The sequence below is a fragment of the Octopus sinensis genome, linkage group LG28, assembly GCF_006345805.1.
Source record: "Octopus sinensis linkage group LG28, ASM634580v1, whole genome shotgun sequence".
Lineage (NCBI taxonomy): Eukaryota > Metazoa > Mollusca > Cephalopoda > Octopoda > Octopodidae > Octopus > Octopus sinensis.
In genome coordinates this window covers 3,660,552-3,673,313 of record NC_043024.1, presented here as the reverse complement: position 1 = coordinate 3,673,313, position 12,762 = coordinate 3,660,552, and the positions used below count along the sequence as shown (strand labels likewise).

General features: G+C 37.5%; 1 protein-coding gene across 1 annotated transcript in view; it reads right to left on the bottom strand.

Moving 5' to 3' along the window:
- LOC115225784 (prostaglandin G/H synthase 2) overlaps nucleotides 1–3,117 on the bottom strand; it is a 57,447-nt gene extending 54,330 nt beyond the window's left edge. Inside the window, exon 1 of the mRNA XM_029796737.2 lies at nucleotides 2,969–3,117. Coding sequence (XP_029652597.1) covers nucleotides 2,969–3,020 — 52 coding nt within the window. The 5' untranslated portion in view covers nucleotides 3,021–3,117. The remainder of the gene's footprint in view (nucleotides 1–2,968) is intronic.
- Nucleotides 3,118–12,762: the final 9,645 nt, after the last annotated feature.

Genomic DNA, 12,762 nt, shown 5'->3' with positions numbered 1-12,762 from the left:
CTGCCATATCAGACTGGAGCCTGGTGCAGCCTTCTGGCTTCCCAGATCCCTGGTCGAACCGTTCAACCCATGGTGATGATGATGATATAAATATATATATAAACGGGTACATGGTGATGATGATGATATAAATATATATTTAAACGGGTACATTTTTTCTCAATTCAACACATACTCACCTCATGATAACCCCAAAATCATTGATGCTTGAAGGAAAGCCATTAACAGAAAAAAACGGGTACATTTTTTCTCAGTTCATGTGTGGTATGTGTGTATGGCCCGCACACATGCGTAGACGCGCACGCGCGTGCGCACGGGCGGACACGCATATATACACACACCATCCTACCCCAAAAAACTCTTTAAACAACACATCTATTTTCGCCACCCTGAAACCATTCAAAAATAGCCCCCACACACACGCAGACGCTTGACAGAAAATTAACAGAAAAAAACGGGTACATTTTTTCTCAATTCAACATTTCTGCTAAAACGAACAGGTCAGTAAACAAACTCGCCTTGAATTCATAATATTCTATACTGACCCTGAGATGTTTAATATATTCATTTTAATTTTAATTTTTTCTGCCAATTTTTCAAATATTCTCAGCATACTGTTGTACTATGTCCTTTTTACCAAAGACTGTATATATACATGTAATGTGACAATTTGCAACAACCAATAATTAACGCAACCAAACTTCCAATAATATATTTGTTTTATTCTTTTCTGCCCATTCTTCCAAATATTCTCATCACACTGTTGAACTTCTTTATGTCCTTAACATGTCCCTGTTACCAAAGACTATATATATACATGTAATGTGGCAATTATGTAAAAAAACTTTTTTGAATTCATAATATTCAATGTGGCAATTATGTAAAAAACTTTTTTGAATTCATAATATTCTATGTTACTTTTGACAATCTTTTTCCAAAGAGTGAAACCGGTTAAGTAAATAAACATCTTTTAAATTGCATTTTCAAACCTTCTTTCGTATATATATATATATATATATATATATATATATATTTCAGTTTCTTAAGCCTCTTTAAATAGCTCATCTACTGCACTGAATCAACTTTCTTTTTGTAGTGGTACTGAATTGTCTTGAGTTCCGCCACCAGTGTGGCACTCTGTGGTGACCATGATTGGGGCAGAGAAAGAAAGTTTTCCATAGGAGTAGTATGGTATCCTTTTTCTTGGTACTGAATGATCTCAGAATCTATCCAGCAACTCGCTTGCATAGTATTGCCATCTAGGTAATATGCACGTGGAACATTGCATCATTATTCATGTGGATTCCCAGGTCATGCACAAACTCTGATTCTGGTGTGCACTATGCCCTGGTCCCATGTATTCCGATTGCAGTCAATTTGTGGGCTGATGGTGGAGTGTTTGAAACTTTTTGGCATTGAACTGCATGTTATTTTCATCAGCTCACATGTAAATTGCATTGAGGTCTTTCTGCAGTTTTAGGATGTCATCAGTGTCTTTGACCACTTGTAATGCTTTTGTATCAACAGCATGGATGGTGAGAGTGGTTGACTGTATGGTAGAGGGCATGTCTGAGAAAGAGCCATCACAAACAAGAGGGGGCCCAGTGCAGTTCCTTGAAGGAATCTGCTGAGAAATATCTCCCCCGAGAAAGTGCCATTGTCTTGCAACTGTATGACTAAAATTTTTTTCTTTGTTAAGCCTGGTACTTATTTTATCAGTCTCTTTGGCTGAACCACTAAATTACAGGGACATAAACACCAACACTATTTTCAAATGGTGGTGAAAGACAAAAACACAGACACGGACACACACACACACACACACATGTATATGCAACAGGCTTCTATTAGTTTCCGTCTACCGAATCAACACACAAGTCTTTGGTCAGCCTGAAGCAATAGTAGAAGACATTTGTGCAAGGTGTCACACAGTGGAACTGAACCCAGAACCATATGGTTAGGAAGAAAGCTTCTTACCACCTGGCCACGCCTGTGCCTATATATATGTGTGTGTGTGCATTTTATTTCTTACAAGCACTATGACCCAGCAATTCACAAAAAAGTCACTTCTATTGATTTTTTAATGGCTTTACAGGGTGACTGGGGAAATGTAAAGATGTGCACGACTACCCTTGGGCGATTTTGAATGATCATAGAAAGTGCGAGCCTTCTAACTGAAAAATTGTGGATTTGTATAAAGGACACACACACAGACATTTTGCCGTTTATATACATAGAGATTTCTAGCAATGCTGTCTACTATCTTCTACCCTGATTATAAATTAATAATTTCACCTTTATGGTTATTTTATGCTTGCTAGCCACTTATATTGTTATTTTTATTAATAATAATATCTTTATATATATATGTATGTATGTACACACACATATGTATGTATGTATGTATGTATGTACACACACACACCACACACACACACACACACACCACCACACCACCACCACCACAGGTATCTGCACAATTTCTGTCAAACAAATGCCACATATAAGGCATTGGCCAGCCCTAAGCCACTTGCCCAGACAATGTCGGAACTGTTGCTTATAAATATTAAAAGAAAAAATATAGTTGTTACCACCACCACTACTATTACTACAACTACTACTACTGTTTTTTGTTTGTTCCTTCTCGAGCCACGCCTGGCTCATTAGGGCCGTTTTTCCCGTTTCCTTGGCATATAGGTTCCCCACCTGGACAGGATGCTGGTCCGTTACAGGTGAGCTGCAAGATGCAGGAGAAAAGAGTGAGAGAAAGTTGTGGCGAAAGAGTCAGCAGAAGTTTGCCATTACCTTCTGCCGGAGCCGCATGGAGCTTAGGTGTTTCGCTCATAAACACACACACATTGCCTGGTCTGTGATTCGAACCTGCGAGTCCGCTGCTCTAACCACTAGGCCATGTACCTCCAGTTACTACAAGTAATTAGTATTAAAATTAAAAGCAATTCATAATTACCATTTACCAATGCCGTCAGCATTATTAGAGATACTGCGTAGATTAAAATCATTTTCCGTTCCTGGTTTGTTTACCTTGACTTTGGTTTTTTGTTGTATTTTTCTTCTTGTTTTTTTTTTGTTTCTTTGTTTCTTTGTTTTTCCTCTGAGAAAATCTGGGAACAAAGAAATTAGAATAAGAAATGTTTGTTATAATACGGAAATTTATAAAAGAATGATTATATATATATATAAATATATATAAATAAGAATAAGATCATTAATTTATATACCAAACAAGTGGCCAGCATGGGAATAAAAACCTTCAAAATAATGATTATTATTAAAATTTTAATTTAGGTTATCAAAGAGATACCGCTACGCTGGAAATAGCAGCCAAAACCTGACTCTAAAACCACATTAAATCTTCATACAGCACCAGGAGAAATGACAAAAAGACAAAATAAACTAGCAAATTATCCAGTAATTTTTGCTACTTTATTTTGTCTTTTTGTGTTCTCTCCTGGTGCTGTATGAAGATTTAATGTGGTTTTAGGGTCAGGTTTTGGCTGCTATTTCCAGTGTGGCGGTATCTCTTCGATACCCAAAATAATATTATATATATATATATTCAAATACGAAATAGAAGCAATGCTAGCGTAATAAACATTATCGACTACATTTATTGAATGCACTGACCCTGTGTATTTGCCAGTAGGCTGCGAATTAGCATGGTGGAGACCACTCTCTCTAGGTGCCGTGTGTTAAAACACCTGAGAGTCATGGATAGGTGAAGCAACTCACCCCATATCTCATTCAGGAGTAATGTACATTGCTGTTTCATCATTTTTGTGGCTGAAAAGCCACAGAAATGGTGAGACATTGATGTCCATCACTCTTGAATGGGGTCAGAGGTGAGTTATCTCACCTGTCCACAACCTTCAGGTGTTTTAACACCCAATGCTTTGAGAGAGTTATCTCTACTGTGCCAAATCGCAGCCTACCAGCAAATATTCATTTTCTTCATCATCATCATCATCATCATCATCGTTCAAGGTCTGCTTTCCATGCTGGCATAGGTTGGACAGTTTGACTGGGGACTGCTGAGCCAGATGGCTGCAGCAGGTTCCAATCTGATCTTGCAGAGTTTCTACAGTTGATGCCCTCCTAACACCAACCACTCTGAGAGTGCTTTTTCATGCCACCGGCATGAACGCAAATCAGGCGGTACTGGCAACGGCCACACTCAAATGGTCTTTTTTACGTGTCACCTGCACAGGAGCCAACCCAGCGTTTAAACCTGTTACTTATTCTATCAGTCTGTATTGCCGAACCGCTAGCTACAAGGACGTAAACAGGCCAGCACCAGTTGTCAAGTGATGGCGGGGGACAGACACAAGCATGCAGACACACACACGTGTACACACATATATGCATGCACATGCACACATACACGCACACACACACTCATACATACATACATATACGACGGGCTTCTTTCAGTTTTCATCTACCAAATCCACTCACTAAGCTTTAACTAGCCCGAGGTTATAGTAGAAGACACCTGCCCAAGGTTCTACGCAGAGGGATTAAACCCAGAACCATGTGATTGGGAAGGAAATTTCTTTATTTCATTTAATTTGCCACAAGGGCAGTACACAGAGAAGCTTGCAGGCTGGACACGGACATTAATGAGATGAGTGATAATGATACAAGGATGAGAAAAGATGAAAAGCGCCCATCGACTTTCGCTTCTCTGAAACATTGTTCCATTATAAACGGCACATCGAGGCAATAAACCTCTTGCACATTTCAAAAACAAAACCACATTTACGAGGCAATAATGCTCTTACATTTTTCTAGTTCAAAAAACCTATTCAGGCAATAAACCTCTTACAAAAATACAACTACTTTCTTTTCTGCCTGACCAAGCTCCTCACTTCTTCGAAGCATCTGGATGGTAGCAAGGCGGAGCACTTCATCATATATTTGAAGGAACCGGTCGGGAAGGAATTACCACACGGTCACGCCTGTGCCTATCCGTTATTCAAACATAAATTGAAACATTCTTAAACACACAAATAGTTGCAAATGTTGTATAGGGCTTCCTAACATTCTTTTGTTTCATTGTTTACCCTTAATTAAACGTCACAGCTCAAATAAAATGTGAACAAATTGTAGAATTGAAAATAGGTGGTAATTTTGATACTGGTTGGTGTAAAGAATAAAGGGCTAAGATGAATGCAAAGGGTGGCCCTTTTGATTTGTAAACATATGTAAAGTATTCTTTTCTATTCTAGGCACAAGGCCCGAAATTTGGGGGGAGGGGGCCAGTTGATAAGATTGACCCCAGTACGTAACTGGTACTTAATTTATCAACTCCTAAAGGATGAAAGGCAAAGTCAACATCCACGGATATTTTTAATTCAGAACATAAAGACTGACGAAATACCTGTTTCTTTACGACCCACAAGGGGCTAAACACATTGAGGACAAACAAAGGGATTAAGTCGATTACATCGACCCCAGTGCGTAACTGGTACTTAATTTATTGACCCCGAAAGGCTGAAAGGCAAAGTCGACCTCGGCGGAATTTGAACTCAGAACGCAGCTAACGTTTCTGCCAGCTCGCCGCCTTAAACGTATAGAAAGTATTGTCAATAAATATATCCATCCGTTAACCAAAACGTAAAGCTTAATATCTATATATATAAAACTGTAGTTGTGTGAGTGTCTGTCCCCTTCGATTTAGATTCCTAACTACTCCCACATTTTGCGGTGCAGTTTAACCAAATTCGGGTATCTTATAGTCGTGATTCATATCGAGCCCGTCTGAGTATTAGCGCGCGTCTACGATGAGTCTACGATTTAAAAAATAATTTAACATCATTTTTTATTCCATTTTAATGCATAATTTTTCGTGTGTCGATGGCGGCGGAGTTGGCGTCCATGGTCACACCTGCACCTGTTTGCTTCTCCCCCTTCTTCCCTCCCTCGTGAAGCTGTGGGGAAGGGAGTGTAAGGAAATCAACGTCGTAAAGCGTTGTCAAGGAGACCAGCGTTCTTTTAGAACAACGACTTCATGGCTTGAAGACACCAAAACAGAAATGGCTAAGAAAGCCCGAATTGGCATCTATAAGGGAAGTAACTCTCTAAAAATGCTTATATAGTTATTTCCCTTACAAACCCAAGCAACGCCGGGCGATACTGCTAGTTTTATATAATAAAATGAATAATGTGTAGATATATATTTGTCACTCAGTAGAGCAGATGACAAGGAAATAAATACATTGAATTTGTTGGTTCATTCAGCTCCACTATTTTTCTTTCTCATTGATGCCGTTGACATCGGTTAATACACGTGTATGTACATAATTGTAACAACAAAATACATAATTGTCTCTAGATACAATTGTCGATAATATAAAACAGTGAACAGAGTAAATGGATAATGGAATAAGTGGATAATATTAAATACGTATATAAATGTCTGAACAGATGGAGTAATTACTGGACGTGTGGACACGCCATAGTTTGGTGTTAATTTATCAAAAGCAGTTGAATGAAATATAATTTAAAACAGCTGGATGCAAACAATAATTTATTGAATCAACAGTTGTTCAAAGCAACAATTACTCGATATTATAGCAAACATTTTAAAGTTAGAAAGAAGGGTAAAGAGAAAAAGGTTACATCGTCGCATTGTTCTAAAATATTTAATTAAAAATGCTCTCCTGAGTACAGCAAAACTCCCTCTCGTTCACCATTATTGATAAACATTTCAACGGCAAAAGCAACTTGTGCACTATGATGGTAATTGAAAAATCAGACAGCCAAGTATTTGCTACATGAAGATTCTGTTACCATCTTCCTAACTTTCATTGCACCATATAATTGGCCGTATAAAATATGAGGTTTCTGCTGTACCAGACACTATATACAAGTATGATCCGTATTGATACAACCAGAAAACTGTTGTAGTTTATGTTAAGGACACTTCGTTAACTTTATCAAAACTGATTGAAAGCCTTACCTATATTATTTACATTATTTACATACGACAGATATTTGTTCTCATCTTGTTTGTTAACACAACGTTTTGGCTGATATACCCTCCAGCCTTCATCAGGTGTCTTGGGGAAATTTCGAACCTGGGTTCTCATTCCTAAGATATTTTTCGATGTTGTCATTATTATTATTATTAATATTATTATTATTATTGTTCAGGTCACTGCTTGGAACTGAACTTGGAATCTTGGGTTAGCCTGTGCTCTACACCACTACACCACGGGCATATGGCGTAGTGGTTAAGAGCACAGGCTACTAACCCCAAGATTCCAAGTTCAGTTCCAAGCAGTGACCTGAACAATAATAATAATAATAATAATAATAATAATAATAAACATCGAAAAATACCTTAGGAATGAGAACCCAGATTCAAAATTTCCCCAAGACACCTGATGAAGGCTGGAGGGTATATCAGCCGAAACATTGTGTTAACAACAAACAAGATGAGAACAATTATCTGTCGAATGTAAATAATGTAGGTAATGTACATGGTTCCTCATCTCTTAAATATAGAACTGTGATTGAAAGCCTGTTGGAATTAGAATTTTGATGTTCCTAGAACAGCTGTAGCTAACTTTCAAAGATTTCTTGTAAAAGATTTCATGATATCAGTTACTTATCACAAAACACCACTGAACTCGATTTTAAAATGTTTACAGGTATTTTGATGTCACACCGAGATTACAAGGGTGGTTAAACCATAGGTTCTTATGCCTAAGAGCTTTTTATGGATTTATGAAGTATTAAGTGCTGGCCTGAATTGTATTGCTTCATGAAAATTACTCTCCTCAAACATATTTTTACACCCTTGCTTACGTTTCGACCTTTATATTTTTATATATTTAAATACTTTGATAAACGTTAAATATTTTCAATAATAAATTTTATATCATAACCGTTTAACTGCTTCTCAAGTAGGTGTAGGAGTGGCTGTGTGGTAAGTAGCTTGCTTACCAACCACATGGTGACAGGTTCAGTCCCACTGCATGGCACCTTGGGCAAGTGTCTTCTACTATAGCTGACCAAAGCCTTGTGAGTGGATTTGGTAGATGGAAACTGAAATAAGCCCGTCATATGTATATATGTATATATGTATGCATGTATGTGTGTGTGTGTGTGTAACGTTTGTGTGTCTGTGCTGTCCCCCCAACCGATGTTGGTGTGTTTACGTCCCCGTAACTTAGCGGTTCAGCAAAAGAGACCGATAGAATAAGTACTAGGCTTACAAAGAATAAGTCCTGGGGTCGATTTGTTTGACCGTTTTTCAAAGGCATTCCTGTATACTTCCACTTCCTCATCATGATCAATATTGACGAATAGTGAAGAAACATCCATGGTTACCATAAATCAGTTTTCTACTTCTGTACCTATTGTAACATTTAGATACAATAAAAATATGAGAACTATTAACTACTACCTCTAACCCCAAGAAAACATTGGATTTTCTGGACATTGTAACTCGAAAGACAGCCACAAGAGAGGTAAGCCCTGTTCGTTGTGCAAACAACATGGGTCAAGTCAGTTCCATCACAAATCATAACAGAAATGTTGAGTTATACAAAAGGTGGGACGTGTAAAGATTCCCATTTGGTATACGCAGCAGAATGCACCAAACACAACTTGATTTATAAAACAGAAAGTCATCATCATCATCATCGTTTAACGTCCGTTTTCCATGCTAGCATGGGTTGGACGGTTTGACTGAGGACTAGCAAACCAGATGGCTGCACCAGGCTCCAATCTGATCTGGCAGAGTTTCTACAGCTGGATGCCCTTTCTAACGCCAACCACACCGAGAATGTAGTGGGTGCTTTTACGTGCCACCGGCCTGAGGGCCAGTCAGGCGGTACTGGCAATAGCCATGCTCAAAAGAATAAAAGATTCAATGTGCATAGGTATGACGTGCATAGGTATGACAGCAGTGATTCAATGGAATTTGCCGAATATTTTACATCGAACGGCTGCAATTTTGAGGAACATCTGAAAGTGCCCATTCTCAGAAAATATTCTGACTCTACTTTCAATCTTCAAAATTCATGAGAACAAATATATTTGTGAATTGCTAGCATCACACCCTGGAGGAATGACTAAAATTATAGGTGAAGTTCATTAAAACTCTTTGACTAAGTATTTTTTTTCCTGTTTTTTTTCTCTTTTTCTTTTTCCTTTTCTACTTTTTAGCATTTTTCTTTCTTCTTTTTCCTTTTACCAGTTATGAAAGTGGAAACTGATGATGTCATTTTATCTGGAAAGAACACAGGATTTCCTTGTTCATATTTTGAATTTCTGTATTTTTGCTGTTTTTTTCACTTTACATGTTGAACCAGAAGACAATCTGCCAAAAAACTGTTCAATGAGTTAAATAATCAGTCTCTAATACAGATCGCATCGTGCCTATTTACTTTCGCGAAGAGTTACATGAATCTTTATAAATTAATAATAATAATAATAATAATAATAATAATAATAATAATAATAATAAATTCCCTGGTGCAGTACCAGACAGTGGCTCTCATGGCTTCTGATCTTAACTGATTCGAAGTGTTATCATGTACATTGTTTTGTCTTGCTATAAAAGATGGGCTACAGCAAATATTCTGCTCAATACCACAGATTTGCTTGTCAGCTGTTTGACCTTAACCAGTTAAGCATGTCTCTTAGTGGCTGACGATATGTGCATCTCTTATCACGAGCAGAAGTAGTGGGGGAGAATCATAGCCATGTATTGAGAGGGATTGTTTGGGGTTTGAATAGTTCACCTCTGGAAACATGGGTGTTTCGTTCAACATCCTTAAACAACCCTTATTCAGGGATCTCTGAGTGGGATGGGCTACCCAACCTGAAGAAATTCTAACTGGGCTAGTGTAATGAATAGGGAAAGCTTGGTCTGCAATGTTTGCAGCCATGTATGTTTGTCAGGAACAGGGCTAGTTAGTCTCCAACAGAGCTGCAAGTGTGAAGTATAAGGTAGTCTTGACCACACAATGTTCCTAAAGGGTCAGTAATGCTTTTCCTCAGTCATGAGTGAATGGCCATCATGTATGTATGTATGTCTCTTCTAAACTTTCCAGTCGAGAGATATCTATACCATTATCCTTTGTTTCTCCACTTTTTCCCGATCCCATCTTGAATACTGTTGTCCACAGTGGTCTCCCAACATGAAACAAAGTATCATGGAAATTGAAGCACCTCAAAGGTCGATTACAAAAAAAGATAGATGGCATGACAGGCCTTGACTATTGGGGTCAACTAGAAAAGCTCCAGCTTTACTCTCTCTAACGCTGCCATGAGTGCTACATCATCTGCATGATGTGGAAAATATTCCATTAGCATTGCCCAAATGATGTTGGTATTGCCTTTAAGATACACAAAAGACTTGGACCCCTTGTTATCCGCCCACAACAAAAATCATACTCGCATCACATAACAACAATACAACACAATTATTTCACCTCAATTGGCCCCGCTCTCATTAACATTACACCAAAACACATGAAAGAAGAAACAGACCCCATAAATTTCAAGAAGTCTTTGGACAAATTCCTCAAAAAAATCCCAGATAAACCTCCTACACCTGGATATGACTCCGTAAACAATAACTCGCTAGTTGAGTGGGCCATATTGTCCGATTCCTGATTTGAATGACTTTGCCAGAAAGTGCTATTAAGTTAGATATGGCCTGGGCCAATATTGGTCGAAACCTATCAAAGTATGTATGTCATTATACAGTTTATTTCAAGATTTCTTACCAATAGAGGAAGAACTGGTTTCTAACCTAGATCCAAGGCTTCTTCATTGGAAATTAAATATCAGCAACAGGGTATTTTTGTTTGTTTGTATGTATGTATGTATGGATTTGTATGTTTTATGCATGTATTCTTATGTATATAATTGCATATCTAGATATGCTCATATATATTTAAATGATAAACTTCTGGAAAGTTTTACAGATTTTTACAGTTCCAGTGATGGATTGGATCTGTAGTCTTTGAATTAGCTTTCTCCTTTCTGGTTTTGAGAAGCCTAATTTCTCAAATATGTATGTATGTATGTCTATAGTTGTTTGTTTATTGCGTATATTAACTGAATTCAAAGTAACTTATGCCGGATATATGACATATATATATTTATATTTATTTATTTAAAAATATATATTAACTTAAACACACACACATAGATACATGCACCCATATATTTTAACGTTTGTTTTAATACATACATACATACATACATACATACAAGCATACACATTCACATATATATGTATGTGTGTATATTCGTGTGTGCGCGCGTGCGCCTTGCATTGCTTTGGTGGACTCCTTCATAGATCTTAGGATAAAAATACATTTTGCCAGGGTACTTTCAACACACACACACACACACACACACATACTCACATACAAATACACATGCATTAACCAGGACAGTTTTCTTTCAACAAGACAAATATTTCAATTTTCTGTTTGTAAATAAATGATTGCAGACATTTGGTTCATCTCACGTTGAGAGAAAAATATAACAAGAATGTTTAATTTAATTCTTAAATACTTTCTCTCTCTCTCTATTTATGTATCTATCTCTCCTGCGCTCTCATCTATCTATCTCTCTATCTCTCTCTTTCTCCTTCTCTCCCGTGCTCTCATCTATCTATCTATCTATCATATCAGTCAGTCATTTAGCAAAATGCTTAGCGTTATTTCGTCTGTCGTCATGTTCTGAGTTCAAATTCCACCTAGGTCAACTTTGCTTTTCATCCTTTCGGAGTCAATAAATTAAGTACCAGTTGTATACTGTGGTCGATCTAATCGACTGGTCCCCTCCTCCAAAATTTCAGGCATTGCGCCTATAGTAGAAAGGATTATTATTAAGGTGTCAAGCTGGCAGAATCATTAGGTGAAGATTGTGTGTAGTGAAGATTGACACACCATCTTCTTTTAGCAGAGAAGGAAGGCAGATCTTTCTCTGCTTAGTGGCTGTGGCAAAAGAAGCTGTGTGGTTGACCCATCTGAAAGGTTTGAAGACAGCCTATCAGGCTAAGCCCACATCAATTTCTTCAAATATTATTTGAAGAGGAAGGTGAGAGTAGAGAGGGAGATGCTACCTTCTAGAATATTTATCAAAAGGTGGTTAAACATGGAAAGACTGGTGAGACCAAATGGACCAGCTCTGAATATGCTATTCTAAGCAGGAGTAAAAAACTAGAAAAGTACACACCTCCCATGCCTTGGAGACGGCAGAATAATCTGAGACTTTTGCATGGGGTTTACCCCCAAATTACCCTAAATGAACTGCACAGCTATTGGAAATTCTATTTATTTATTAATCATTTATTTCTCTAAATTCTATTTATGTACATCTTTTGTTATATCCCTTACTGTTGTAGTGTCTCCCTTTCATTGATGTTAACCCCACCTGTTTTTCTAACTTGTCCTTTGATATTGTCTTCTGGTTGTCAATAAAAGAAATCGTAAATATTATTATTATCATGATTTTTATTATTATTATTATCATCGTTGTTGTTATCGTCATTATTATTAAGGTGGTGAGCTAGTAGAATCAGTAGCAAGCTGAGCAAATACTTAGTAGCATTTCGTCTGTCTTTATGTTTCTGCAAGCTGGCAGAATCGTTAGCACATTGGGTGAAATGATTTGTGGTATTTTACCTGTTACTAAGTTCTGAGTTCAAATTTTTTGAGGTCAACTTTGCCTTTCATCCTTTCAGAGTTGATAAAATAAATACCACTTGAA